The 27,609-nt window shown below is 31.6% G+C and overlaps 4 protein-coding genes and 1 long non-coding RNA gene across 19 annotated transcripts; 3 read left to right on the top strand and 2 right to left on the bottom strand.

Annotated features, from left to right (window-relative positions):
- The first annotated feature begins 1 nt into the window (after position 1).
- LOC106793098 (arginine-glutamic acid dipeptide repeats protein) lies at positions 2 to 9,324 on the top strand. 9 transcript variants are annotated; one of them, XM_014759730.1, is made up of 9 exons: positions 2 to 81; positions 140 to 249; positions 1,821 to 1,957; positions 3,355 to 3,714; positions 3,831 to 3,911; positions 3,985 to 7,390; positions 7,643 to 7,921; positions 8,715 to 8,913; positions 8,994 to 9,324. In XM_014759730.1, exons 3-9 carry the CDS (start codon positions 1,910 to 1,912, stop codon positions 9,070 to 9,072), a joined length of 4,452 nt encoding a protein of 1,483 aa, XP_014615216.1. In that variant the 5' UTR covers positions 2 to 81; positions 140 to 249; positions 1,821 to 1,909; the 3' UTR covers positions 9,073 to 9,324. The 9 variants fall into 9 exon arrangements, with proteins under 9 accessions (XP_014615216.1, XP_014615219.1, XP_014615218.1 ...); XM_014759733.1 differs by having other exon boundaries at positions 3 to 249; positions 3,373 to 3,714; XM_014759732.1 differs by having other exon boundaries at positions 3 to 249; positions 9,006 to 9,324.
- Positions 9,325 to 11,039: 1,715 nt separating this feature from the next.
- LOC106793095 (basic helix-loop-helix transcription factor scleraxis-like) lies at positions 11,040 to 12,589 on the top strand. Of its 2 annotated transcripts, none has more exons than XM_014759727.1 (3): positions 11,040 to 11,479; positions 11,796 to 12,162; positions 12,251 to 12,589. In XM_014759727.1, the coding sequence occupies exons 1-3, from the start codon at positions 11,403 to 11,405 to the stop codon at positions 12,347 to 12,349; spliced, it is 543 nt and encodes a 180-aa protein (XP_014615213.1). In that variant the 5' UTR covers positions 11,040 to 11,402; the 3' UTR covers positions 12,350 to 12,589. The 2 variants fall into 2 exon arrangements, with proteins under 2 accessions (XP_014615213.1, XP_014615212.1); XM_014759726.1 differs by having other exon boundaries at positions 11,042 to 11,479; positions 11,871 to 12,162.
- Positions 12,590 to 12,730: 141 nt separating this feature from the next.
- On the bottom strand, positions 12,731 to 13,986 carry LOC106793097. Its single transcript, XR_001382379.1, has 3 exons — positions 13,899 to 13,986; positions 12,987 to 13,164; positions 12,731 to 12,830 (listed from the first exon to the last, which is right to left on the bottom strand). It is a non-coding gene; the product is annotated as an uncharacterized LOC106793097 (long non-coding RNA).
- On the top strand, positions 13,935 to 20,324 carry LOC106793096 (atrophin-1-like). The gene is made up of 7 exons (XM_014759728.1): positions 13,935 to 14,149; positions 15,136 to 15,420; positions 15,541 to 15,676; positions 15,921 to 16,040; positions 16,172 to 16,275; positions 17,872 to 18,279; positions 18,528 to 20,324. Exons 1-7 carry the CDS (start codon positions 14,147 to 14,149, stop codon positions 20,031 to 20,033), a joined length of 2,562 nt encoding a protein of 853 aa, XP_014615214.1. The 5' UTR covers positions 13,935 to 14,146; the 3' UTR covers positions 20,034 to 20,324.
- A 3,366-nt stretch (positions 20,325 to 23,690) lies between these two features.
- Positions 23,691 to 27,194, bottom strand: LOC106793093 (lipoma-preferred partner homolog). 6 transcript variants are annotated; one of them, XM_014759718.1, is made up of 7 exons: positions 26,548 to 27,194; positions 26,348 to 26,475; positions 25,936 to 26,077; positions 25,273 to 25,759; positions 24,857 to 25,194; positions 24,357 to 24,772; positions 23,691 to 24,272 (listed from the first exon to the last, which is right to left on the bottom strand). In XM_014759718.1, the coding sequence occupies exons 3-7, from the start codon at positions 26,071 to 26,073 to the stop codon at positions 24,020 to 24,022; spliced, it is 1,632 nt and encodes a 543-aa protein (XP_014615204.1). In that variant the 5' UTR covers positions 26,074 to 26,077; positions 26,348 to 26,475; positions 26,548 to 27,194; the 3' UTR covers positions 23,691 to 24,019. The 6 variants fall into 6 exon arrangements, with proteins under 6 accessions (XP_014615204.1, XP_014615207.1, XP_014615205.1 ...); XM_014759722.1 differs by having other exon boundaries at positions 23,692 to 24,272; positions 25,273 to 25,735; positions 26,548 to 27,193; XM_014759721.1 differs by lacking the exon at positions 26,348 to 26,475.
- Positions 27,195 to 27,609: the final 415 nt, after the last annotated feature.

The raw sequence follows: 27,609 nt of genomic DNA, 5'->3' as shown, positions 1-27,609 counted from the left end.
CGCACCCCCACAAAAGAAAAACGAAACAAACGTAGTACAAGATGGCGGCGTTTGGGTGTTGTGGCTACTGATTCGTACAAGGTAACTTGAGGAGCGACTGAGACCTGATTTAACGGAGGATCATTCTTCGATTTTTTAGTTAGAAGTCAACAATCGTACGGACAATTCAGCGCGTGCGTTGTCGCTGAAACGAGCGGCATTAGAGGAAACAATGCGAGCGCATCATCTTTGAGGCATTTCGGAATACGGGTGAGTGAGTTTGCCTTGAAATTTTATGGCATTCCACATTATTTCGACGTGTGCTCAGGAAGGTATTTTATAATTCTTCTTCAATTTTATATTTAAAAAATGTCGGGAAAAAAATCAAACAAAAATAATTTGTCTTTGTGTCGGAAGCATCAAGCTGAAAAGTTCTCATAAGCTGTTTCGAAAAATTACGAAAAGGAAAGATGCACGTTTCCGTTGGCGTTCCGTCCATATGATGAAATTGTGCAAATAGTTTTTTTCTCCTTCTCTTTTTTCTCCATCTTTCTCTTTCTCTCTCTCTCTCTCTCTCTCTCTCTCTCCCTCCCTCCCTTCTCTTTTTCTCTTTCTCTCTTTCTCTTTCATTTTTTCTTCGTTCTTTTTCATCGTGTCGTCAGGTCGTGCTAATGACTCAATCAAATTTTAACCGTAGGTTATATTTTCGTAAGTTTCGTAGAAATGGTAGTAGTTGCAATAAAGAGCATAAGATTGTGTTTGTTAAAAGCTTGATCTTATGCTATTTATTGCTTTCACCGTGACTTAAGACCACTTGAAAAATCTAAGATATTTCAGGCTTTAAAGTTATTGAAATATGCAAGTTTTTTATATTATCCCATCAGTCAATTTATAGGTTTGCCCATGTTTTATATGTTATAATATTAATAATTTTTATGTAAGTAGTTATTTTTATATGTATTTTTTTCCTAAATACAATTAGAATTATAGATTAGAACATAGCAAGGAAAATAGTAAATATAATAATGTACATCTATTTGTATTGATGGTTAAATATCTTTACAACATTTCTGATAGGTAATTAACACGAAGCCTCAATATATATTTGCAGAAATGTCTTTGATATGAAACGCAGCCTTTGTTGAAAGATCAACATATTTTATTTTGCAAAGTAATCTAAACTAATTTTTATAGTATGTAACTTTAATGCACATGATTGCATGAGTTTTTTTTAAATAAAATTTAAAGTCTAGTATCTCTAATAAGCTTTTTTCTGTAATCGATTACATCAGCGAATCAATATATTAATGTTTTTCTTTCATGATCTATTATAATTGCTGATACTACTAGTAGCCATTACATTATGTTATGTTTTGCAATTATTTTTTCAAATTGTATTATTTGTTATAAACTTATTAGAGCTTACAGAGTTTAAATTGTAATAAAAAATAATGCTAATATTTTGCATGAATCGTTCTGCAATTTGCTACTGATAATTGAAATTAATTCTATAACTTTTTGTTAACACATGGTTTACCTGGTGTTTAGTTCTAAATATATTATCAGTATAATAATTTCACAAGACTTGTAAAATTATATGAGTATCAAGAGAAAAATCTATAACTTAAAATATACTTTCATAGAAAAGTTAGCTCCATTAAATCATTTTAGAATGATCATTAAATTCATACTATTTGTTGCATATTTATCTTAAAATTATATTGAAATTTATAATAATATATCACTTCAACGTAGAATGATAGTTAAAAGACAGCATGTTAAGCATAATGCACCTTAAATAATTACTGCAAATATACTGATAGAAAAAATATACGGTTCAGGGGGTGGATGATAGGAAATTACTGAAAGTCGAAGACTGAAGCCACTCGAAACACTGGAGAAAGACGGTGGAGCTTCGGAGGAGGGGGAGATGTCTGCTGGGACCCAGGGCGAGATTCGAGTTGGCCCTTCACACCAGGTTTGCCATATATCTTCAAAAACTTTTTTGCTACTTAGCTCTATTGTGCAGCGTACCTAACTCAAGGCTTGTGGTTCTCCGATGCATTATATGAGTACAGGCAAAAAAAAATAGGTTGTATTTAAAATGCATTTCATATTGTGTAAGTGGGATAGTTAAGGAAAATATAAACTTCAAATTAGAAACAAAGAGAGAAAGTAATAGATAAATTATTGGCAAGCATTAGCATACCAAATGGTATTTTTCTTATTTAATTTTAATTTACTTCCTATTATTCATAATCTTATATAAAAAATATATTATTTTTTAAAGTGATCATCGAATTAAATGATATGATAATTGATTGTATAGAGACATATGACTCATATAGTGATTAGCAAGAATTACAACTACTGGTTACATTAATTCATATTCTATACATTTTGTGCATGGTGTGTGCTTATTAATAGAATCACTCATTGTACAGACTACATTTACATTTAAAAAATGAAATATGTAGATTTTTCTGCATTGTCAGATCAATTATGTGTAATAAATATTTATATTACATCATAGAAATCCTTTAAAATATGTGTATATTTTGTTGTTTTATGTTGATGGTTCAAATAACAGAATAGTTCTGCGCACTTAAAATATGAGTCATAAATAAATGTCATAGATAAGTGTAGTTTAGTGTCCTTGTAATATATATAAAGATAAGTATATTTTAAAAATTAACCTATTGACAAATAATATTATACCTATCTAAATGGGATGTTAATAATTAAAATTAATAAATATACTATTACTCTATAGAAAAACTATATATAGGTGTAAGTAAAAGTACTAAATTTCCATAAAAAAAAAGGTAGTGGAAATTACTATTAAGATATACGCACATATTAATATATAGTGCGTGGAATACTTATCTATAGAATAAGAATTTACATTCGGTGAAACTTATGTGGTTTTCAGTCACGGTGAAATAATCGAAAGGTATTATGGGTAAAGGTAACTCATGCTTCGTGTTAATTACATGTCGTCATTAAATAGCTGTATTTTATTGGTTACTTGAACCATCTACGCTTGTAATTTAATGTATAAATGAATATTTATTTAAATTGTGTTTCTAATTTTCCTTGCTTGTAATTTGTTTATGGGATTTTTAGACAATGAAGATGATATATGTCGTACGATTTTTAGCTTTTTTAACATAAATTTTATTTTTACGTAATTTTTTATTTAATAAAATATAAAATTTGATATAATTTGGTATGGTTATCATGGTAAAAATTTGAATGAGAAAAAGAATTATTGGTTTTATTCGTTTTAAATAAACAAGCCAGAGTATAGGTGCGTATAACTAACTTGCTTTGGCATTGGAGCTAACTGCGCACAATCCCAAATTTTGGGTACAGGAATTGGTTTCTTGTCAGGCCCGTTTGCCTGAGTATCGGCCGGGTATCCCTCCTGGAGAGCTGCATCCTGACCCAGAATTCTCTAAAGAGAGAGAAGAGCTAAGATGGATTCCAGCCATGGCATTGGATGGAGATCTACTCATGTATTTGAGAGCAGCACGATCCATGGCTGCATTTGCTGGAATGTGTGACGGAGGATCTCCGGATGATGGTTGTGTTGCAGCTTCAAGAGACGACACTACTATCAATGCTTTGGATACTTTACATGATTCTGGATATGATCCTGGAAGAGCATTGCAAGCTCTTGTTAAATGTCCTGTGCCCAAAGGCATCGATAAGAAATGGTCTGAAGAAGAAACAGTAAGTAAAATATAAATAAGTATTAACATTAAATATTACTTCTTTTTTTAATTTGATTTTATAATCTATAGGGAAACCTATTCTCAAAATTAATCGACTATCACTTTCTCTCATAGAAACGGTTTGTCAAAGGTCTTCGACAATTTGGAAAAAATTTCTCCCGCATTAGAAAGGATCTTCTACCTCATAAAGATACGGTAAAAAAAGATAGATGTTAAATATTGATTGTATTTAATAAAATAATAATTATATAACATTTGTTATTTGTAGCCGGAATTGGTTGAGTATTACTATTTGTGGAAGAAAACACCTGGTGCAAATAATAATCGACCACATCGTAGACGACGACAAGGTTCTCTGCGAAGAATTCGAAATACGCGTAATTCTAGGGCAGGAACTCCTAAGGAAGAAGTCCCTACACCACCAAAAGATACACCGATTGCTAACGCCAATACAAAAGAACCTGCTTCAGAACCAGAAACTGTACCTGTTGGGACACCAGCAAGTAATAATCCTGGAGGAGAAATTAGTTCTGTGACAGAAGACGATAATTCTGAAGAGGATAGTGATTCTCGCGATACTAATACAAACGGTGCAACGCATTCCTGTCAACATTGTTTCTCAACTAATTCCAAGGATTATCAGGTTGCTGGTAAAGATAGATCATTACTTTGTACGGAATGCAGAGCACATTTAAAGAAAACGGGAGAATTACCGCCCGCTCCTCCTTATTTGTTCCGCCCTGTGCCTGCGGAGTCGCCAGATAGCCCAGGTAGAATGCGAACGCGAAATAAAGCAAAAGAAACACCAAGACCTGCGCGACCACGACGTACTGGTGGAACAGACACGCCTGATCAAGAAAAACAACAGCAGCAACAGACACCCGATAAAAGTAAAAAGAAGTCTTCTAGTAAACCAGAAACACCAAAGAAAGCTCAAAAACGAAACCAAGCGGATGATGCAGAAGAGGATAAGGAAATTCAAAAACGAAAACGTGGTGACAGACCAGAAAGTCCTTCGGAATCACTCACTACCGATAGTAATTCTCTTATGGATGAACCTGAAAGAGAAACAGAAGGAGACACGAACGAAAATCAACCTACGCCTATTGCCGTACAACCTGAGGAACCTGTTAGTCCAGCTATAACTACACCAGAAGAACCTTCTGAACCCACGCCAACTTCAACACCTGTACCAGGTCCTATACAAAGTTTACCTATATCTGTTCCTGTTATCCATACTTTAGATAAAAAACCATTATTGGAAGAACCAGTGGAAACTAAAGATCAAATAGAAGATGTACCTTTAGCCATGAATCAACCACTAAAATTAGAGCCACTGCCAGTAGAAACAGCTATGTCACCTTCTAATGAAGAAATGAAAGAACCAGAACAGTTGAACTTAAGTACATCACAGCCACTAAATATGAATGATATGAATCAAAACATACCTCGTAACTTGTCTCAAACAATGACAAGTACAGTAAGTAGCATGTGTCCGCCAAATAGTTCACAAAGTATTCAAAGTACACAAATCATATCATCCAATCAGCAAGGATTACCATTAAACATGCAATATACATCCAATGTTCCACCCGTTCAAAATGTGCCACAGAATTTATCCCAAAATATACAAATACCACCAAATATACCACAGAATATGTCTACAACTCAGAATATGGGACCAACGCAAAATTTACGTGCACATTCTGAAAATATGTCATCTACGCAAGGCTTGCCACAAAGTATTGGAGGCCCTCCATTAAATCTCAATATATCCCAAAATATACCAGCAAGTATATCTCAAATTCCTCAAATATCGAGCTCGCCACAGCCTCTTGGATTAACGGTTATGTCATCAGAAAATAGAATGTCCGAAAGAATTCCAGAAGAAAGATTACCTTCAGAAAGAATGCGCGATGGTAGAATGTCTGATAGAATATCTGAAAGAGTATCTGAACGTACTGAAAGTAATGAACCAGAAAGAGTTGAACCGCCGAATATGTTTCAGCCGATTCAACCAAGTGGAATTTTATCTATGGAAAAATCTTCCAGCATTTATAATTTGGCCGGAACTCCACCAATGGAGCCACAAAACTTAAAAATTAAACAAGAAATTATTCCTCCTGAACCAGATCCGTTGCAAAGTTTGAAAGAAGTGAAAGTTCCTGGTTTTCAGACAGGTTTTCCAGGTCCAAGTTTGGAAAATATAAAGAAAGATCCAGATAGTACAAGTAAACCACCCACACCAAGTAAACATTCTATGCCAAGTAATCAACCAGTGCCACAGATTCAATCAGTGGCAGCATCGCCAACGCCAACGTTACCACCTCCACCGACATCTATTCCTCAACCTGTGATGCATCCGGCGCAACAGCCTAGTCCACACATGGCTCATCCGTTCCATCCTCATCATCCCTTAATGCATCATTCATTATTTACTGCGATGCATCCTTACCATCCACATGCTTATCCTGGATATGCACCTGTTGGTGGCTATCCCTCGTTTTCACCATACTCGTATGGACCAGTACCACATGCTATCCCACCACCATCGCCGCAAAGAAGCCAAGAAAATACAACAATGATGACAGCTCATCACTCTAGTACAAGCTCTAGTGTAACAACCAGAGAAGAAGGAGAAAATCTTATTGCCACCCATCACCATTCTTCTAGTATGCACCAGGCAACCACCTTACATCACGACAAACTGTTAACCATCTCCTCTCATAGTTCTCATAGTCACTCTTCATCACATAGTTCACATAATACTCAGCGTAAACCGTCGCTCGTTTCAGCAACGTGTTTAACGTCGACTAGTTCTGTACACCACCATCATCGACCTCCTCAACCACAACCACCAGTTGTACAAGAACCAAAGATGGAACAGGATCTTGGTGAGCCAGAACCAGAGGAACCGCCAAGTCCACGCGGACCTTCTCCTGAACCAAGAATCGAAGATTCTGAATGTCACAGATCACAATCTGCAATATTTTTACGACATTGGAATCGAGGCGAGAATAATTCATGTACTAGGACAGATTTGATGTTTAAACCTGTGCCTGATTCTAAATTAGCTAGAAAGAGAGAAGAAAGATCAAGGAAACAAGCAGAGAGAGAAAGAGAAGAACGCGATAGAGTTGCTGCACAACAGGCTAGAAAAATGACAACTCCAGAAAAACAACCTGAAACTTGTAAACCGCCTAGTCGAGGTCCACTCGAACCTGTTGTATCTCCATATGATAGGTATGGAACAAGACCAGGGTCTTATACAGATACACCAGCTCTAAGACAACTTTCTGAATATGCAAGACCACATGCAGCATTTTCACCTGCTAGACACCCTGCTCCACCCGAGTCGATGATCCATTTTATGTATGGTCCGGCTGCGAGGGAACGTATAGAACTAGAACATTTAGAACGTGAGAAGAGAGAACGCGAGATAAGGGAGCTACGTGAGAGAGAATTAAATGATCGTTTAAAGGAGGAACTATTAAAAGGAACGCCCAGACCAATGCCAGCTCCTGTTGATCCGCATTGGTTGGAAATTCACCGACGATATGCGGCTGCAGGTCTCGCAGGACCTTCGGGACCACCACAAGCTTTGCATCAATTTGGTATATATGGAGCTCCGCCAGGACCGAGCCAATTAGAACGAGAGCGACTAGAAAGATTAGGTAATTATTGTTTTTTGTTTTTTTTTTTAATCATTTTATCGATATCTACTCGTCTCGAACTTAGCCAGTTACTTTCTGTAATTATTTATAAAGATATTCTTTTGAACGGTTAAGTGAAAGTATCTTGGAGGAATGCAAAGTGCTGCAGTGACGAGTGGAATGTATATGTGAAAGATAGAAGATAGTATAGTTTACTATTTTTACACCATAAAACAAAAATGGTATATTTGATCGAGGTACTATCGGGTTTAGGGATACCGACTGCAGCCGGCGGGGGGCCAGCGGGTGGAGGGGCTGGCCATCCCGTAGCGGCTCATCACCATGGCCAGCTGGACGAGCGGTTGGCTCTAGCTGCTGACCCAATAGTCCGGTTGCAGATGGCTGGCATCTCGCCCGAGTATCACGCTCACACTCACGCGCATACGCATGCGCATACGCACTTGCACTTACATCCGGGACAACAGCAGGCCCAGCAACAGGCTCAGCAACAGCAGGAGGCAGCTGCGGCTGCAGCTGGATTCCCCCTGCCTGGTAGGTGCCAGAGTCAGGATGTTCTAAGTCTTTCTTAAGAGTCCTTTTGACAAACATCTATGACAATAAGTTTTCATAATCTATCGCTTTACTTTCTCATGCCATCATGTCCTGGCAATTAAATCTTTCGACCCTTTTTTAACTCTAGTCTTTTATTCGAAGTATAAATAGCAGCTGTTTCGGTTATACAGTTTTTCAGTTATTCACATTATACATATTTAGGTGCAAGTGCGAGTGTACGCGTGAGTGCTATAAAAGAGTAGTATACATAGATATGTATGATTGGGTGTGTGTATGTGATAAAAAGTAAAAATAATTAATCGTTCAATGAATATTTTCTATTTATAATATCAAGATAACTTTAAAGTGTTATATTTTCGATAATAAATATTTATACAATATATTATAAATATAAAAATAAGGACAGTATTATATATATATATATATATATATATATATATATATAATTTTATATGTATATAAATATTCGTAAATAAGTATTACATATATACAGGGTGAATCAAAAGAAGCAAGATACCTGAATATTTCTGTTGGATTTAAAGATACAAAGTATGACTACATCTAATTAAATCTAACTGAAATATTCAAGTGTCTTGCTTCTTTTGATTCACCTTATACAATAGATTATTTTATTTTCAATGATGCATGATTTTAATGGATTTTTCCATATTTGCTTATCCATATTTTATAAATATATATATATATTAGTCTCATATAATGATTAATCATTTGAAACACTTTCCATTTGTGTTAATATTTATTATTTGCATAGCTGCTGCTGGTTCTAACTATCCTCGACCAGGCTTAATGCCCCGTGATCCAGCATTAGGCCTTCATCCAGCGGAACTTCTGGGAAGACCTTATGCAGATATGGCAGTGCATCATGAACAATTGCAACGTCAATTCATGATGGAACGTGAGCGTTTTCCTCCACATGCATCGATCGTGGCTCATCATGAAGAATATCTAAGGTTTGTCTCTTAAAATAAATATTAATACATTCCTTCGTATGATGTAATAAATGAATCAAATATATATTTGATTAACGAAGGATGTGTTTTAGACAACAACGTGAGCGCGAGCTTAAAGTGCGAGCGTTGGAAGAGGCTGCACGTGGATCTCGCCCTTAAACATAATTGTATTTATATTATAATGATTATCCTTTATAAATAGGGATGCAATTAATTGCACAAAACAAATATGGTACAATGTACTGTGCCAGTATGGTGCAAGAACAAATGGCAACATTTGTTCATGATCGTTGATCTTGTATTTAAGATCATAAATTATTTTTACGATCTTTTAGTGACATAATGAGACTTAAAGTGTTACGTAATGTAACTTGTTAGTGTAAATAACGTAGTGACTCATCAAGTACTAGATTTTATTCTAGTAACTTAGAAATGAAAATGATATATAATAGTGCTTTAATGTGTAAATTTCTTTTCTTTTTTTCTTTTTTTTTTACAAGGTATTTGAGGTTTAAGTACGATTAAGTGATTAATCGTTAATCGAGTTCATCTTAATGGTGTGAATGCCAAAATGTTGACCTGGAAAAACTTGATGGATCTGGATTTGTGGAGACTATAAAGGAACTACTACTTTTAATATATATATTTTAAAATTTTTTTTATATTTTTTTTTATATATGTATAAAATTTAATAATTTCTAATTTTTAATTGTTTTTATTGTACTTTCTTTTGTTATTTCGTTAAATCTTATACATTAATATCAAGCCTTTACAAGTAAAGTATTATATTAAACAGTAGAATAAAATTTCCATTTTTATTATTGTGCCCATTCTTGTTTATAATCATTGGGACAATTTAGACTTTCGATATTTATCGTGTATATGAAATAATTTAAGTTAAACATTACATAATTTCTCTCACAGATATTTGTATATTTTCTATAAGTATTGCTTAAGATTAATGAGAGACTATATGTATGGGCCTTTGGTAACAGTAGCGCGAACGCCTGGTATGTAGTGAACATTAAAACAAAGTGACCAAAGTTAAACGTTTGTAGGAAATTGTTGAGCGTGAATGCATAATGTTTAATTAATCATGATCTGCATTGTAAATTAAATAACGAATCATACGATAAATGAAGATATTAATATCGGAAATTTGGAATGATTCTTTATGATTTTTCGAAATATCTTCTCTATTCTAATGACCATTTGAATATGTAAATTACGCTATAATTGAATCAATGTAACTTAGTTATTTAACAAAGTAAATATTTCATACAAACGTGCAATTGAATTTTATATTTTTCTCCTTTTATATATTATTAATATGTAATGTAAATATATTATTTTCGATTTAAACGTTCGATCGCGTTTTTCTTTATTGCTTATTTAGAAAAATAAAAAACAATATAGTTTTATTTATTACATTATTAAGAACATTCTTTTATTCTATATTATAAATGCATTTACAAATATACTAGAATTGCTATTAATGAAACAATTTTAATGATATATATTTTATATTAGTAATAAATTTGTTTATTTTTCAGCAATAGATTTTTTATGAGTATTTAAAAATATATTATTCCAATATTGAGAAATAATGAAATTTGAATAATTAAAACTTTCACTTGTAACAGTACAATTAATATTTGGAAAATTTATATTTAAAATGAAAAATAAAAAGAGAAAAAAAAATATTTTTTTTTTTTAATTTATAATTTTCACAAAAAAATTGTTTACAAGCACGGCGGCGAGAAAATTGAAACATCAAGTTGTTAGTAACTATTCGTCACCGTCTGGAAACTGTATGAAAGTGTCCTAATTAGTTTTACAGATGGAATTTGTTTTCCGCGCCCTACTACCAGTCAACGGCTTGTTTTTATTGAGTGTAATGTGAAACTCAACTCCTGACCATATTACGTGGGAGTCTTGGCGTCCGCAAGTACTCGCTTATATTCATAAGAGTTAAATATATTTCGTTATTCACGTCATCCATAACACATACAAAAAATATTAATTGATGGATGATTTCGAATAAATCTATATAATTAATTCTGATCATTTTTAATTATATACTTTCTTAACGTATATTTATTTGTTTAATAATGAATTTATATTTCTTTTGATTGTTTAATCTGAATAAATTTATATATATTTAAGTTAAATTTTGGTTGTCTTCGTTTGGCAAAAACTTTATTTTTTAAAACACTTATGTATTCTCTTGTGCGTCGTTATACGATCCACACGGCCCTGATCCCATGCACATGTTTTCACATATGTTCCTTTGCAACAGGGGTTGGGGTGGGGATTGGCGGTAACACATGAGAGGGGACTTCCACAAACTGGAGGAACTAAAAAGGAAATAGGAGTAATATTCATTCATAAAGACGTTCTTGTTGCGACTGGACAAGAATTTAAAAAGTGTTTGACTGAATTGAAAAGAAAATCATTTATATCATCATCTTAAAATAAATATCTAAACAATGACTACACGTAAAAAAGAAGAATCAAATAAACAACGATATCAAGCTAACGCACGTGAAAGAGATAGAACTCACAGGTAATATAACATTTCAGTTAAATATTTTTTGTGATTAGTATAAAACATGAGCCAATAAATCATTAAAAAATGCTATATATATATATATAACATTTGTATATATATTTAGATTTATTTTTAATATATATAATTATTATTTAATGATAGATTGGTAAAATTAACGATAAAAACAATCGATAAGATTTCTTTTTGCATACAGTATTTTTCAATGATTTTGTTTAGTATGTTTGTGTTTTAGAAAGGTTTCCTCTCTCCTCTGCATTCTTTGGAATAATTTCAAAACAAAGACTAATTACATCTTCCAATGCTCACGGAGAGGGAAAATAAATTATTTTCTATCACAGAGTTTACTTGGAATAAAATCATTGAAAAACATTGTCAATAAATACAGGTTCACGATTCAAGAAAAGCAATCTTCACTGTGCAGCGTGAATACAGCTTTCAGCGCACTGAGAACATTGATTCCAACGGAACCAGCAGATAGAAAATTATCCAAAATTGAAACTCTCAGATTAGCGAGTAGTTACATCAGTCATTTGGGTGCAGTTCTTGTTGTTGGTGCTATGGATCAACCTTGTTTACGACTAGAAGAAAGTAGTCGAGTATACTCAATGGGTGATTGGAATGATATGCAAACTAGACCACAAGTTTGCACTTTTTGCCTCGCTATGCATAAAAAATATGTAAGCAGGCAATACTTTTTCTCAATATTTTCAATCATACATAAGTTTATTATATCAGAAAAAGTCTAATGATTTCATTTATTTTCAGAACACAAATGACAATTCGGAAATTCTTTCTGATTATCCAAGTCATAACATGACACCATATATATTTGTTCCAGGGAATTCTGCAAAGTGTATTGATTAAAATTATATAGAGAGATATACATATATTAAAGAATATATTTCTTGTAAATTTTCTGTAAATATATTATTTTAATAAATTTCTTATATACAATAGAGTTTCTATTACGAGGATCCATAATGGACTGGTATATACACACCATATATGATTTAATAGTTTATGTTGTCAGAAGTTTTAATATTTCATGCATTTGTGTAAGGAGAAACAGAATAAAATTTATATCTAATAAACTTAATATTTATTGATAAAAATTTTAACTATTTTTTTTAAGCGTGATGCAACTATTTATTTATACATTTATCTTTTGTTTTTGTATATATATATATATATATATATACATGTAATGTAGATATATTACATTTCACATGTAAAAATGTTCGTTGCTATCGATACGAGTCATTTGTTTCAAAGCAAACATTTAAGCTTCAGCGTCTCCTCTGGTACAACTATGATCAAAACAAATTTGCAGAGAAACATTTTGATCCTATTAATAAGAGAGAGATTACCTATTTAATATAATTAATTTTATTATATATATATATATAATCTTCTTTAATTTTAAAATTAATTAATTTGAATAATTTTTTAAAATTTTATAGGCAAACAAATAAGGACTTATTATTAAAGGAAGTGCAATTACTTGGTAACGTAGTAAGGCGGCGAATGTTTCAGTCTTCAAAGTTCAGCCATGCAGTGAGGAAGCATATTTTAGTTTTTTCCTCCGTTCTCGTTTCTCGTTTCAATTTCAGTGTTTTTATTCCCTTGTTGATTAGAAAGTATTTGATCCGCCATCATGTTGATATTCGAGGAAAACCAGTCTGGAGTGTTTATAACAAATTAGGTAAGAATTCAATTAAATATTTATCATCATTTATTAGTATATATGTCCAAAAGAAACCGACTATGCTTTTATGGTGGAATGATACTAAATTAATATCTAGGTTTTTCCTTTCTATTTGACTTTGTATGCGACAACAATTGTATCAAATGGTATTTCCTTTTTTTTCCCCCACAAATAAAAAAGAATTTATTCGTTAACATAAATTATTGTAACGTGCAATAATTTATAACAAGTTTTCTAACTCGTCATCTATGAATAAGTGATTTTATCATAGTTATACGATGAATGAATATATCTAAAATAGTGCTATATATACTAAATAAACAAACATTCTATCTATTTTTTTTTTAATAAGATAATATGTGTATGAAAAACAAAGACTATCAATATAGTAGATTTGATATAGATATTTACTAATATAAGAGTTTGTATAATATACATATGTATATATATAGTTTTTAAATTAACCAAATTTGTAGTAAATCTATAGTTCGTTCATCAAATAGAAAGCATCAGAAATAAAAGTCTTGAAGGTTTTGGTTTTTCTCTAATAAAATGGGTAGAATGAATAAAGAGAAAATAACGAAAGAATAAATTAGGGGAAGAAAAGGAAGGAAAGAGGAAGTAGAGGGTTGCACAAGCCAGAAATTTCGATAGAAATAACATTAAAAACGTATAACTTAGAACAAGCCAAAAAATTGAAATACAGACGATTTGGCGCGCTTCGCGGCTAGTACGGCTGCCATCTTGTAAAAGTGTCTCTGTAGTGTTTGGAAGTTCAGCGAGAAGGAACAGCAGCTTCGCCGGAGGCTGGAAGTTCTTTCAAAGCGGTCGCAACGCTCCTTGGCAGTCCCTGGGCACCCAGGTGACCCTCGAGCGAGGCCAGGGTATTCAAAAGTTGTTACGACGAAAATTATCAAGGCCAGTGGATACGCTTTACACGCCCGACTCTCGCGAAGATGGTGAGTTACTTTAAAACGAAGAAATTTGTACAACATCCCTTAAAGAATTGTACCAACTCTCGCGCTTTTCTGCACTTCTACTATTTTTTCCTTTCGGTTTCGAAATAGAAGAGGATATGCGTCTCGGCAAAGTCTTTCTTTGATTTAGGCCTCACCTCCCCCTCTTTTTTACGCGCGTTTTAATTACCACCCCCGTACAGGTGGCAATTCGTCCTACGTTTCGTACGGAGCGACGTCTTCTCTCGCTTATCAATATTTTTAGGCAGTTCTTTCGCCGACAACTCGCGTTTGATTGACGGCTGGCTTTGGTCGTGAATATCGTCTACGAGCTCGCCTCATCGTCAACGATAACGCGACGCAACGACGACCTGACATCGACGCATAACCTGCCTCTCGACCACAGAAAGGGACCCTTCCAAGTCGTACCGGGATTATATGCGTCTTTTGTTTTTCTTTCCTAGTTCGCACTTCGTCACCGTTACGATCCAAGCGGAGTCGTTAAAGCGGCTGCTTGAGACGTTCGGGTCACATGCACGTGTCTGAAGGTAGTCGTAAACTGCTGAATATCCGTCCGACAGAATTATCGTGATTTTTCCTAATATTTTTTTCACTTATTTTCTTTTTCGCCTTCCTCTGTATCAACATTATTATCAAGTTTAGTACCAAAATAATACTCTTTTTTTTTTCAACTGGAGTAATATAATTTCTATAATTGTTTATCTTTTCATTTCTTGCCTTTCAATTTTTTATATTTTATCTATATAATTTCATTTGATATTTCTCTTTTTTTCTCACTTTTCCCTACTCACTCTTTCTCTCATTGAATAGCCATGCATTAGATTTAGTCTGTATGTGTTTTAATTCAAAGCATAATCATTACTGCTTGCGATAAAATGTTTTTAAATAATTCCTTTTAATTGACAATACTTATTTAATAAAACCTTGTAAATAAAATAATGTTACTATACCCTTGTTGTCTTGTTTAGAGTTCGGCATCAACGGGCGGTACAGAGGGGTCCAGCCCATCTTCTAGCCCTGCATCAGCCACAAGTCTAACTATGGCAGCTCCGAAATATGGTACATTAGTACCTAACCGTATATTTGTTGGAGGAATCTCAGCAAGTACTAGTGAAGCAGAACTTGCAGAACTTTTTTCTCAATATGGTACTGTGAAAGCTACAAAAATAATAGCTGATCGTGCTGGAGTGTCCAAAGGTTACGGTTTTGTTACATTTGAAACCGAAGAAGAAGCCAAGCGACTCCAACAAGAGGTTTGTAATACTATTATTTATACTGATTTGCATTATTAAATGACCTCTATATGTGTACGTTATTTAATATTTATTAAAAACAAAATTTCAATGTAGAAAATAAATTTATATTTTTTGCAGCCTGAAAGTATTATCTTAAGAGAGAGAAAACTTAATATAGCTCCTGCAATTAAGAAACAACCCTTCAACAGATCATTCGATGGTGGTTCTGGCTCACCACCTTCTGTGCCTAGTAGTACTTATTATTATGCAAATGGTTAGTTTTTTTTGCTAATGAAAGTTATAAAAATGCACTTATATTATAAATTTTCAGTATTAATATTTTGGTAATATGTATGTATATATATATATACATGTATTTACACAGCATACATTTGTTAATTTTTATAATTTGATCATGAAAGTATTGTTATGTAATTTCAATTTTATTTATTAAAATACATCTATATATAATGTACTAATGAAAGTATGACTACTTTGAAATTAAATTGTTTGTATAGGTATGGGTCTTACATACCAGAATGGTATGACATTCTACAACGCAGCAGCACCTGCACCAGGAACTCCTATAGCACCACCAGCAGATCCAGCAACAATTTATCAAGCTACAAGTGTTTTTGGTAAATATTTTTTTCATAATTTTTAACCAGAAAATACATAACCACAAATTTTATAAAATTATATTGAAATTTATATATTATCATTGAATAATAGATATTGTTCAGAATTTCATAATTATGTTTAATTGTAGGTCCTCAAGCTACTACTGGTCATCAAACTTTTGCGCCAGTTATGTATCCATGTCCAGGACCATCTCTATACATGCCTCAACAGTACCAATATACACCCATGCCGGTAAGTAAATTATGTTAAACAGTTCTATAATACTTTTTTTCTTATATTAGAATTGGATCCTCCATACATCCTTGCATATTCTCAAATGAGTGTGGGTTCATGTAGCAACCATTACATTAAACGGTATATCGGTTACGGTTTGACAGACAAACAGTTTGATGGGGGAAGCCATACCACCGGCGTTTCTACCCAACCCTCAACAAATGCCTACTTACGTTCTTCTCGACGCTATACAGTATTGAGGTCTAAAGGTACATGGTCTAATGCTAAGTGAATAGCATGCAACATGTTTTTTTGTGCATTCTCTTTATTGTGCCTTCCGCATGGCCTATTGTTGCATGCCCACTTAGAATTTTCATGTCATGTTTTGATATTATACACCAAAGAAGTCATACCACTTATGTCAGTATTTATATGCAATTAATCTAATTTTTTATATTAAAAATATTCTTTTTTCTATCTATTCGAGAACTAATATTAATATTTTTATAGAATTATAGAATTAAATAATTCATTATGAAGACAATACGTTTTAAGACCAAAAGAATATTTGTATTCATCAATAAAGATGCCCATAGTTATTGAACTATCTAAGTTCATGTAAATATAACAATAACGTATGATAACGATATGCACTACAACAATATATAATAATAATAATAATTGATAGATTACTTTCATTATATTATTTGCTTTTTATTATCGTTTCAGTAAGCGATCTCATTTACAAAAGAAATAATTAATTAAATAACAAAATACGAAAGTATAACAAATGTACATGTGTGCAATTAAATTTAATTTATTTGTTGAGTAGTGTTTATACATAAAGAAAATAAAAAAATATATTAACATGTTCTGTGCCGAATCGTTTTTGCTTGATTTTTCATTCAAGCCATTTGATGTTTTGACGCTTTAAATAAATATGTCAGTGTGTACCACCAGTTGTACACAAGGCCTGAATGAAAAGTTTAGCATGTACCATTGATGGTATATGTGGCATAGAACGTGTTAATATATTACTTGCTTTGCTGTACTTATAGCTGTTTTATTTGGCAAGAATTTTATACATAAAGAAAAGAACAATAAAATATATAATCACATATTTACTAAAGTATAAAGTCATGGCATCGATTATTTCAGAATAGATTTATAATATATCATAAACTTTTAATAAATATTATATATGTTTATTTCTAATAGTTTAATTGAATATATTAAATATTTTACTGATACATTGTTTCTTAAATTCTAAGGTACAAGACATTCCAAATACATACATTAAAAATAATGAATATTCGTAATTATTATAAATGTGTTTATGGTTTATATTTATTATTCTTTTCATTTGAGATATACATTCATTTATGTACTTACTTACTTTCCTTGTTCTACTTTCATATAGCTTCTTAATTCACCTAGCAATGATGTACAAAGTGATATGCTGATTTAAGAAGATCTAAAAGCTATAAATTTTATGCAATATGTCATTACATTATATATTTGCTTCATATGAGAAGTTGATTTTATTATCTTTTTTGTAAATTGTAATTTTTAAAGAACATGAATAATTAAACCTTAGATATTTTGTTTGTTTAGTACGAACAATATTACGCAGGAGCAGCTGCTGCTGGAGCTTCACCATACCCATATATTACCAGCAATTCGCAGAGTAACACAAACAATGGTGGAAATAATAACAACAGTGGCAATAATGGTACTGGAGCAAATAGTCCGGCAACAGGTCCACCGCCAACGCTCCCATCTCTTCATCCACCACCTCCTACACATTTTTATGCTCCTGCTGCACCACCACATCATCATCCACCAATGCCTGCAGGACCTCCTCCACCACAAGTGGATCTTTACTATTCTTTTGCTGCTGGGCCACCTCCACCACCTGCTCATGCACCTATTGGATTGTCTGATCATCAACTAGTTATTTACCCCTCTGATACTTCGTGTCAACAAACTACTACATCAGACAGTCAAACTGCTCCGCAAGAGGTAAGTAGAAATTTCGGTGTGTATGTATCACTGATTTAATATTCTCATATAGATTTTTCATAGTCTTTTTATTTGATAAGATTTTACACTTTGAATTACGTTAATAATCTTTCTATGGAATTTCATCGAGAAATATCAAAATATAAGAAAAATTTGATCATTTAGTTAGTATTCTGCTACAAGAGTGTTTAAATCATAAAATATTCACTCTAAGCAGTACTCCTACTATTTCTTAAAATAAATCATAGGATTCACGTTCGACATCAAGCCACTCGGAGCAACCACATGGTGAATCACAAGCTGCTTCTTCAGGATCAGCTACGCCTCTGGTATCCCTAATGCCATTAAAATTTCCTATGTCCAATCGTTACACAAATTACCATCCAATCGCCATACATGCTACTAATTTGCATAACTCACAAACCTGTTTGAATGAAGTAGACGATTGCAGTGCTAATCAAATGCAATGCAGAACTATTGTTTATCATCCTCTTTTCATTCCTCATACATATCCACCACAATTTCACAATACTTCTGGTGGTGCCAGTCTCTTACCAACTCCTCCATCATCTTCACAACAATTTGAGTCCAGCAACAAAACACATCTCAATTCCAGACATTATACAAAATCGAGTATAACAATAACTCCAAGTAACTATGTGAAAACTCAGAATCACATAACAGTAATTAATCCAAACACTTATAGCAAAGTTCAAAGCATAGGTAATTCAATAGAACACAAGTATACTAATGTAGATGGAACTCATAAGTATGCAACAATTGCTATGACACCTTCTCGATTACCAGTTCAATATAACAAACGAGCTACTGTTTCCAATGTGGGCTCTCCGGCTTGTTATTTAACACAAAAATCTGGAAATTACAATTCGAGTCAAAATTTAAGCAAGCCTGGCAATTTTGGATCCAATGTTAATTTTAATAATCAAACATACAATCCATCTAGTAATAGTTCACAGAAGATTGGAAATATGAATATAAATCAAAACTTTGATTATGTGAATGGACGTAAGAATACAAACTATAATGCAGATCAATATTTTGACAACACAATCGGATATAAATCAACGAACTATACCTCAGGTAGGAGGAATGCATCGAATAATTATAGAACCACAGGTTCTGTATCTGCTAACCAATTTGACAATTTGAATAGTAGCAGTCAAAATAATGAATCTTCTACTATGAGTCAAATAGATAGTACCAACTCTTCACAGGGTTTGCAAACTACTGATTCAACAAGTTCAGATAAGCCGGCGAGTCCACCGCCAGCTCCATATTCCCCCATGACTCGACCCCTCCCAACCTTATCACCACCCACCCTTCAGGTCCAGTATTATCCAGCGGCTCAAAACCGTTACCAACCCTCCATGCCATCTCAACACCAACAACAGCAACAACAACAACAACAACAACAGCAACAGCAACAATCTGGCCAACGCCGGTATACAGTAGCTCCACCATTGTCTTCAAATAGGAAGTCAACTGAGAAATATTCAAGTGCTAATACGCAAACAACTATGTTGCGGCAAAGCAAGTATAAAGTTAATAGCATAATGCAATCAGGTGGCAAAGTATCTGAAGATAGTTTAGGAGGTGCAGGTGATGCTCCTCCTACTGTTAGTAGAATGCCTATTACACCACCAGGTACATCCCAAACACATCCAGCTCATCCTGCAGGGGATCAGAATCAATTGAGCGATACATGTCATCAAATACAAGCTCTGACCCTTTAAAAACTTACTTTCATATCTATGTTTGCTTTCTTATTCATTTGAAATCGTATGATCTGAATGTCGGCCAAAAAAATTTGCATGATACTGCATGAATATGCACTGTTATACAATTTCTCTTGTGATCTCAGTCCTAAATCCAAAAAGTAGACATTGAAACTGTAAATTGAATTCTTCATATATAAAATAAAAACTTTATTAAATTATTAAGCAAGCGAGCCCGTGTGGATATGCAATGTGTGCGTAAACATTAATAGAACGCAAAAATGTAACACAATACACAGGCGTACTACATATATACATAAATACATACATACATGCATATAGAAGCACTCAATACGTAGATATACAAATGGAAACACATACAAAAATATTGTTAGTATGAGACATATACACAATACATAATATGTAAATATATACATAGGTGTATTTATATGCATGTATACATGCATGTACATCTATGTATATGTAACATTTAATATAGTATATATATATATATATATATATATTGAAGATGACAGATATAATTAGCATTAAACTCAAAGTCAGTTATAAATTATCTTTTAAAAAAGAGTCAAATATTAATGATATAAACATATATCTTAATAGATATTGATATAATTCATCATTTACATCCATATTATGCAGTATTTGACGTTATGCGTGATAGGCTCGATAAACATGAATCTCACGAGCATGGCTAGAGTAGTTAGATGGATAAGCAAAAAAAGATAGAAACAAATAATCTTGTTATCGTACAAAGATGATCGATTTGTAATGTGTTCAAAAAGAAAAAACAGAGGGGTAATAGGGAGGCAAATAGAATTCATTTCACAACGGTTGCTCAAGGCACTGCCACATCTGTGTTTCTTTTTCTACCTGAAGTGGTATCGTACTTATAGTTTAATTAGAGTGACCGTGAATATTCTCACGCCTTTTAAAATAGAGCGGACACAAATTCATTAATTTTTTTTCGGTAAATTTCCGCGCAAACATCGTATATTTAGCAGTAAAAAAAATATAAAAGTGAAATGCCCTGTGCCCAACGAATAAGATAAAATATTTAAAAAAAAATGAATTAAAAAATGTGTCGGCTGTGAGCTTCCAAGCAAATAACAATAATTAAATTATTATAATATAAAAAGTTAAATAATATTCTACCTAATTGTTATAAACGTAAATTTCTTTTATCTATGATGAGAAATTTGTTATCTCATATCTCGCATATTATAGCTATTATTATCTATTTAAAAATGTGGACAGGAAGTGTTACTCCGAAGGTTTGCATGCTGTGATGATATAGAAATATCACAGCACGTAGAAGAAAAGTTAAAAGACATCGGACTGTATTTAGATGATACATCAAGGCCTAGAGTACGTAGAACTTGTGAGTCGTTACAAAGAAATTAATTTATTAAAAAGCAAGAGTGCCTTCTATTTGTTTTCGTAATTGTATTGTTGAACATTTGTTGCGTTACGTTCCAAGAGCCTTTAATGTTGTTATAAAAAAAAAGATGTTTGAAGATTGTTGTTCCTCTATTTATTTATTGATTTATGGGCTGTGAAGTCCAACAACGCTCAGTATATTTGGAAGTGCGAAAGTATGCTGTTAGGTTGATATTAGAAATCATAAAAATAATGAAAAAGAAAAAAAGAAAAACATAACAAAAATGCAACAGCCCCAATGGTCATACAAATGATTCTAGAAAAAGAGCAGTACATTTCGGCACCTATTTCTATGTATAATACACAGAAAATATCCCAGCAATATACATACATACATATATATATATATATAAAAATATATATACAACAAAAAATTATAACATACCGAAGGTATTGGAAATAAGTGCGACAAATGCGTATCTTAAGTGTGCGTGTGCGCGAATTTGGACAGGTGGCTGTGACTACTGTGTGCAAGTACAGATTTGTATGTAAGCATTTGTGTGTTAGTGTGTCGATTCACACACACGCATATTTCATAAATATATATATATATATCTATCTATATATATATATATATATATATAACTGAAAATCGTATGTAAAGTGCAATTCTATGTTGAGTTTGGTACTGATAAGAATAATAATTATAATTTGATTATTGTTTAGGAGGATCTATGTACTAAAATTTGGCGTAGAATAGTACTAATGTGAAATAAAGGATAATATATACTTCGTAAAGTATATAATACACAAAATGAGTCTAAGTTATATATATATATATATATTAACATCATACGTAGTAAATTACAAGAGTATAAATGTATTATATGAAACATGTGAAGTATGTATGCATTTAGAGCTGTGGAATGCTACATATTATTTCTATATTTAAGTTAGATATAAAAGTTGTTTCAAAATTATTAATTTTTTGCGTGTATAATTTTGTTCTTTCTTTTTTATTGTAATATTACAATATTTGAAAATATTAATAAGTGGTTTATAACAGCAAATAATCAATTACGTGAATTATTTGTAGAACAATTAATCAATTACGTGAATTATTTGTAGAACAATTCTTCCATAGCCTGAGTTTATATTATTTGTATTGGATAAGTTAGATTTTTTTACTTATTTTTGAAAAATTTGATAACTGCAATAAGTAAATACTTTAAAAAATTCAACATATGTTTTGAAACTTATTGAATAAATGTATTCATGTATTTTCAATGTACATTCAATATTTTTATTTTACATTTTGGCGTTATTATGTTACTAATGGTGCATTCCATAACTCATAAAAGTATACTCTGTAAGAAAGAGATTTACGTATTAACATAACATAAATTATACACAAAATGACATATAGGTTGTATCAACAAAATCTGTAAGATTTAAGAATTCTATAGTTATAACAATAATAATAATAATTAATAATAATAATAATAATCATTAATATTAATTAATAATAATTATTATAATTATAGTAATAAAATAATAATAATAATAATAATAATAATTAATAATAATAATTATATTAATATAGTAATAAAATATATTATATATATAAGAAATGCATATATTTAAAACAAAATATTAGTACATATTAATAAAGTCATCTATGCATGGATACCTAGCTGGAGAAAATTAGTAAGGAAAAAATAGACTCAAGTAATTGTACATTTCTCCTGCAAATAAAGAATAATATAATCTCATCGAAAACATGAAATATACAATGCTCTAATATAAATGGAATTTTTTTAATATGTCTTTCTTCCCACGTTCATTTAACAATATATAATTAATGCATATATAATGTCTTATAATATACTCCAATATTTCTTTTCTTCAAATATTTAAATACTAATTTATAAAAAAGTAAATCAAGTAGACTCTGCATTTTTATAAATAAAATGTGTATTCTCTTGTTCTCTTTTACAATATGAAATATATGAAAATTATTAAATAATTATATTAAATATTGATACCTATTTCATATAAAAAATACGAAGTAATAAAACAGGCTAGTAACTTACAAATAGATCACAATATTTAGTATATTTATGAATATCTTTTTTCTAATAATAAAACTTTGTAAATGGCACGATCTTTTATTTTAATGTTGAAACAAGTGCCCTATAAAAAAAGCCTTATATTAATAGAAACTGATATTCTTTCAATGTTATTTATTACATATCTTTTTTTCGATAATACGTTAGTTACTTGCAATTACAATTATCACATATAAAGTTTTAAAATCGGCAGTTTGATAAGAATATTTTTATGAATATAATTTTAACATTTTAAAATAGTACAAATTCGTTATGTTATAGATTTCAATCACAAAACCTAAAGTTATTTACGACATGCTACTATTAACGTGACTATATATATTTGCTCTATATAGTAAGTAAGTTATAAATTTAATTCTGATCTCTCTCTTTAAACAATAGATAGAAATAGTATTTTGAAATGTTTGAAGTACTAATCAAACATATAGTATATGAATATGAAAATCTAATTGTGAAATTAAATTTCAGTAAAATTTATAATTCTGTAGTCATATGAGATGTTAATGCTTGTACGCGACTTGCATTACAACTTTTACATAGCACATGATCATCTAGAGGATAACAACCATGACCTTCTAAATCAGAAGATAATATCAAACCACAATCTTCACATTTATAACACTGAATATGAAAACTGCGATCTAGAGCAACAACTCGTATTGTTTCTTCTTGCCCAGGTTCCGGCATGATGGGTAATTTACACACACAACAACGAGGTGCAAATTTTCTGTAAAAAAGTTCATATTTTTAGTAACATTGTAATTAAAGCACAAAAAATTAAAAGTTTTATTTCTCTTTACAGTCAACTTACTTGTGAAAACACTGAATACAATGTATCTGATTTGTAGCATCCACTGTAAAAGGTATACCATCCAAACTTTGCCCGCAAACTACACATGTAAAACATGATGGATGATAAGGTTTCCCTGTAGCTCTTAATATTCTATCAAGAATTGGCCTAGTACACACGCAACACTTTTCTAAGGTGTTTAAATAATCTTCTTCGCAATAAGGTTTGCCTTCTAATGAATAAAAAGGTTTACCCTGTAGATTGACTTTACAAACATAGCAACAGAAACAATTTATGTGAAAAACTTTATCCATTGCAGAACAGCCTGTACCCTCTCCTTCAACTTTACATCCACATTGAGCACAAATACCATATATATCACTTTCTTCGCTATTATCGGACATTCCTTGAACTAACAAATCAGTTAAAACATCGACCTATAAATAAATATTAATTATTCATTAGAAATCAATGTCTAGTATATGTGAATATTAACAAACACTATTAGTTTCTCAATTTACTTCTTTCACAGGAGATACTTTTCCCTGTGGTTGAGTCGAAGTAGCAGATCCATATCCAGAATACATCGAATAATTGCAAGATAGTTGAGATGGTGGTCTAGGATTAATAGGTTCGTATATAGATTCATATGTTGAGCTAGATTGAGAACTTGGACCATAAATATCATTAGGATAATTTCCAGCAGGAAAATCAGTTTGATAAGTTGCACGTCTTAATTCGCTGTAACTGGATGAGACAGGACTAGGTGGTGGTGGCAATTCTTCGGGAGGTGGAGGAAATGAATTTCCTGGAATGCAAGCAACATATTCTGAAGGTTCGGGTGGTGGTGGTAAATCATCTATAAAAACAATTCAATCACATTATTAAATAATTCTATACTTTCCATTAAGAAGTAAATATATATTATTAATTTTACCATTGGTATGAGAAGGTGGAATATTACTATAAGTATTCTCCGATTTTGGATTCCATTGTATATTACTGTAAATGATATCTTTTTCTGTTTTTTTTTGAGCAGGAACAGAAATAGGCGATGGAGATTCAACATTACTATATACTGCACTATTTGTAGATCTATCATTGCGATCTTCCACTGGTACTTGAGGAGCTGGTAAATTTCCAACATTTGAATAATAATTTTTCTCATCATATCCATATTTAGGTTCAAACTTTTCCTTTGTTTGATGAACGTAGAAATTTTCATTATTTTGATATAGTTTTACAGTCTCTTTTCCATTGGTCAATGTGGGTATATTAAAATCATTTTTTTCCATATTCATTGGTACATATGGAGAAGGTGAATTCATGTATAGGTTTGTAGATTTTTCATTTATTCCAGTATTATTGAGTACAGTACTATATGATGGCATTGGTGCTGTCTTTATTGAATAACTTTGCGGTATCTATTAAAAAATATTAATGACAACTTGTAAAACTATCATATTGATTATAAATATATAAATGTAACAACATATATAATGACATTTTACCATTGGTTGTCCCAATTCAAGACGGCGTATAAATAATCGTTTATTAATATTATATCATTTCCTATCATAAAAAAGAATAATATACTGACCTGGGGTTGACATTTTTTTGGTTTGGGTGGAACAGCAGGGCCAACTTTCTTCCCGGATTTAACCACTTTAATTGTATTATCACCATGATTGATTTGCAAGTTTGCAATATGTTGCTCTAAATTATTGGTATTAGACATTTTCCTGTAAATCAAAATAGACAAATATTTTTAAAATAAATCTTAAAAAATAACGTTCTGGAGAAAAAAGAAAATTATTTGATGTGATATACTCTCTCTTTTGTGATACATTTAAACATATAAATATATATGGAATGTATAAAAATTTGTTGTATCCATAACACTATTTGGCCAGTACAAGATATAATTAAATACTTAGAAAACAATTATACTTATCAGTATAAGTAATTCATTTTAGTATAAGTTTTCACGTTTTTGCAAGAAAGTAACTGACCTTCTAGATATAAGATATTGAATTTGTACAAATAATCGACTTGACAGGCGTAATATTTCGACTCGTATGGTATTAAATCCCTTATCAGAGAAAATTATCTTTAATAGTACTTTATATTTATCTGCTTGCTAAAAGTATAGATTTCAAGTGTGATAATTCCACTATGGAGCTTGTACCACTGAAGAAAAATGTCAACTTACCTGGTGAGCCAAAAAAGTATATTTAAAAAAGAATTTGGACCAAAGTGTTATTGCTAAGTTAAAAAATATTTTATTATTCGTAAAATTTGTTATTTCACTACAGTCACTCTGATCGGCTGATTCACACTGCCTTATCTCATAGCCTCAGGAATTCTTTTGCGATGATTCTTGCATTACCCCCGAAATTCAAAACTCTTGTGGCTCTGCTTGTACCACACCCAAGGTCGAGGATTGAGCTGTTAGCCATATGACTAGAGATATTTAGCTTTTATCAATACGAATTGTAAATTCTTTTTATAGGAGCTTACTGACATATTTCTATGACAGTTCTATATAAATGACAAGAGTAGACAAAATTTATACAAATGTTTTATATATTTATTTTTATTTTATTCTTTAAAGTGTATTATCTTGCTCCTAGGGATTTGACCACCTGCGTGAATGCACGCACTGCACATTGACACATTCCAGACGTCAGACTCACCGAGAAACGTCTAAGACTTATTGGCTATTTTACTTGAAATTAGATATCTGACATGTTTCGATAGGTTAAAAACATTCGACCGATTTTTTTCTATTTCTTTTCTGTATTTCATAATTAACCTCCATATCAGTGGTCTTGATTTTAAACGGAATACAATTTTATTTTCTATCGTTATCTCTATAAAACGAATATTTATCTACAAATCAATGTTATATATATATATGACATTAATACAGAATGCTTTATTTGGCTTATCTAACATATTTTATACATATATCTAAATGAATATGTGCGATATATTATTTAAAATTACAACAAAAAATACATGGTTTGTACCAACTATTTTTCCAACCAGACAGTTTTAAAAAGATTTAAAATAGAAAATTTAAAAAAATTTGTAAATATAGATACTTTTTATTTAAAGATTTGTTTAAATATTTTTCTTTATCTTATCAATGATATTTTGTATTTTATATCGTCGTTCATATAATGGATTTCTCTTTTAAATAATCGTCAAAAAATGAAAGCAAAGAATACAGAGGTATATAGAAGTTCACAAGTCCCCTTTTTTATCTACC

The sequence above is a fragment of the Polistes canadensis genome, unplaced genomic scaffold, assembly GCF_001313835.1.
Source record: "Polistes canadensis isolate GaletaPanama2010 unplaced genomic scaffold, ASM131383v1 scaffold_11, whole genome shotgun sequence".
NCBI lineage: Eukaryota > Metazoa > Arthropoda > Insecta > Hymenoptera > Vespidae > Polistes > Polistes canadensis.
The sequence above is the reverse complement of the archived record's forward strand: the minus strand, read 5'-3'. Positions and strand labels throughout refer to the sequence as shown.

Bases quoted from the DNA above. Each gene is read 5' to 3' on its own strand.
- LOC106793098 (XM_014759730.1), top strand. From the start codon at position 1,910: ATGTCTGCTGGGACCCAGGGCGAGATTCGAGTTGGCCCTTCACACCAG. The intron at 3,715-3,830 runs GTAAGTAAAATA...TTTCTCTCATAG, and splicing joins AATGGTCTGAAGAAGAAACA to AAACGGTTTGTCAAAGGTCT. The intron at 7,922-8,714 runs GTAGGTGCCAGA...TTATTTGCATAG, and splicing joins AGCTGGATTCCCCCTGCCTG to CTGCTGCTGGTTCTAACTAT.
- LOC106793095 (XM_014759727.1), top strand. From the start codon at position 11,403: ATGACTACACGTAAAAAAGAAGAATCAAATAAACAACGATATCAAGCT. The intron at 11,480-11,795 runs GTAATATAACAT...ATGCTCACGGAG, and splicing joins GAAAGAGATAGAACTCACAG to AGGGAAAATAAATTATTTTC. The intron at 12,163-12,250 runs GTAAGCAGGCAA...ATTTATTTTCAG, and splicing joins TCGCTATGCATAAAAAATAT to AACACAAATGACAATTCGGA.
- LOC106793096 (XM_014759728.1), top strand. The intron at 15,421-15,540 runs GTTTGTAATACT...TATTTTTTGCAG, and splicing joins CCAAGCGACTCCAACAAGAG to CCTGAAAGTATTATCTTAAG. The intron at 18,280-18,527 runs GTAAGTAGAAAT...AATAAATCATAG, and splicing joins GTCAAACTGCTCCGCAAGAG to GATTCACGTTCGACATCAAG.
- LOC106793093 (XM_014759718.1), bottom strand. From the start codon at position 26,073: ATGTCTAATACCAATAATTTAGAGCAACATATTGCAAACTTGCAAATC. The intron at 25,760-25,935 runs GTCAGTATATTA...ATTTTTTAATAG, and splicing joins CAAAAAAATGTCAACCCCAG to ATACCGCAAAGTTATTCAAT. The intron at 25,195-25,272 runs GTAAAATTAATA...TTGTTTTTATAG, and splicing joins TCCACCTTCTCATACCAATG to ATGATTTACCACCACCACCC.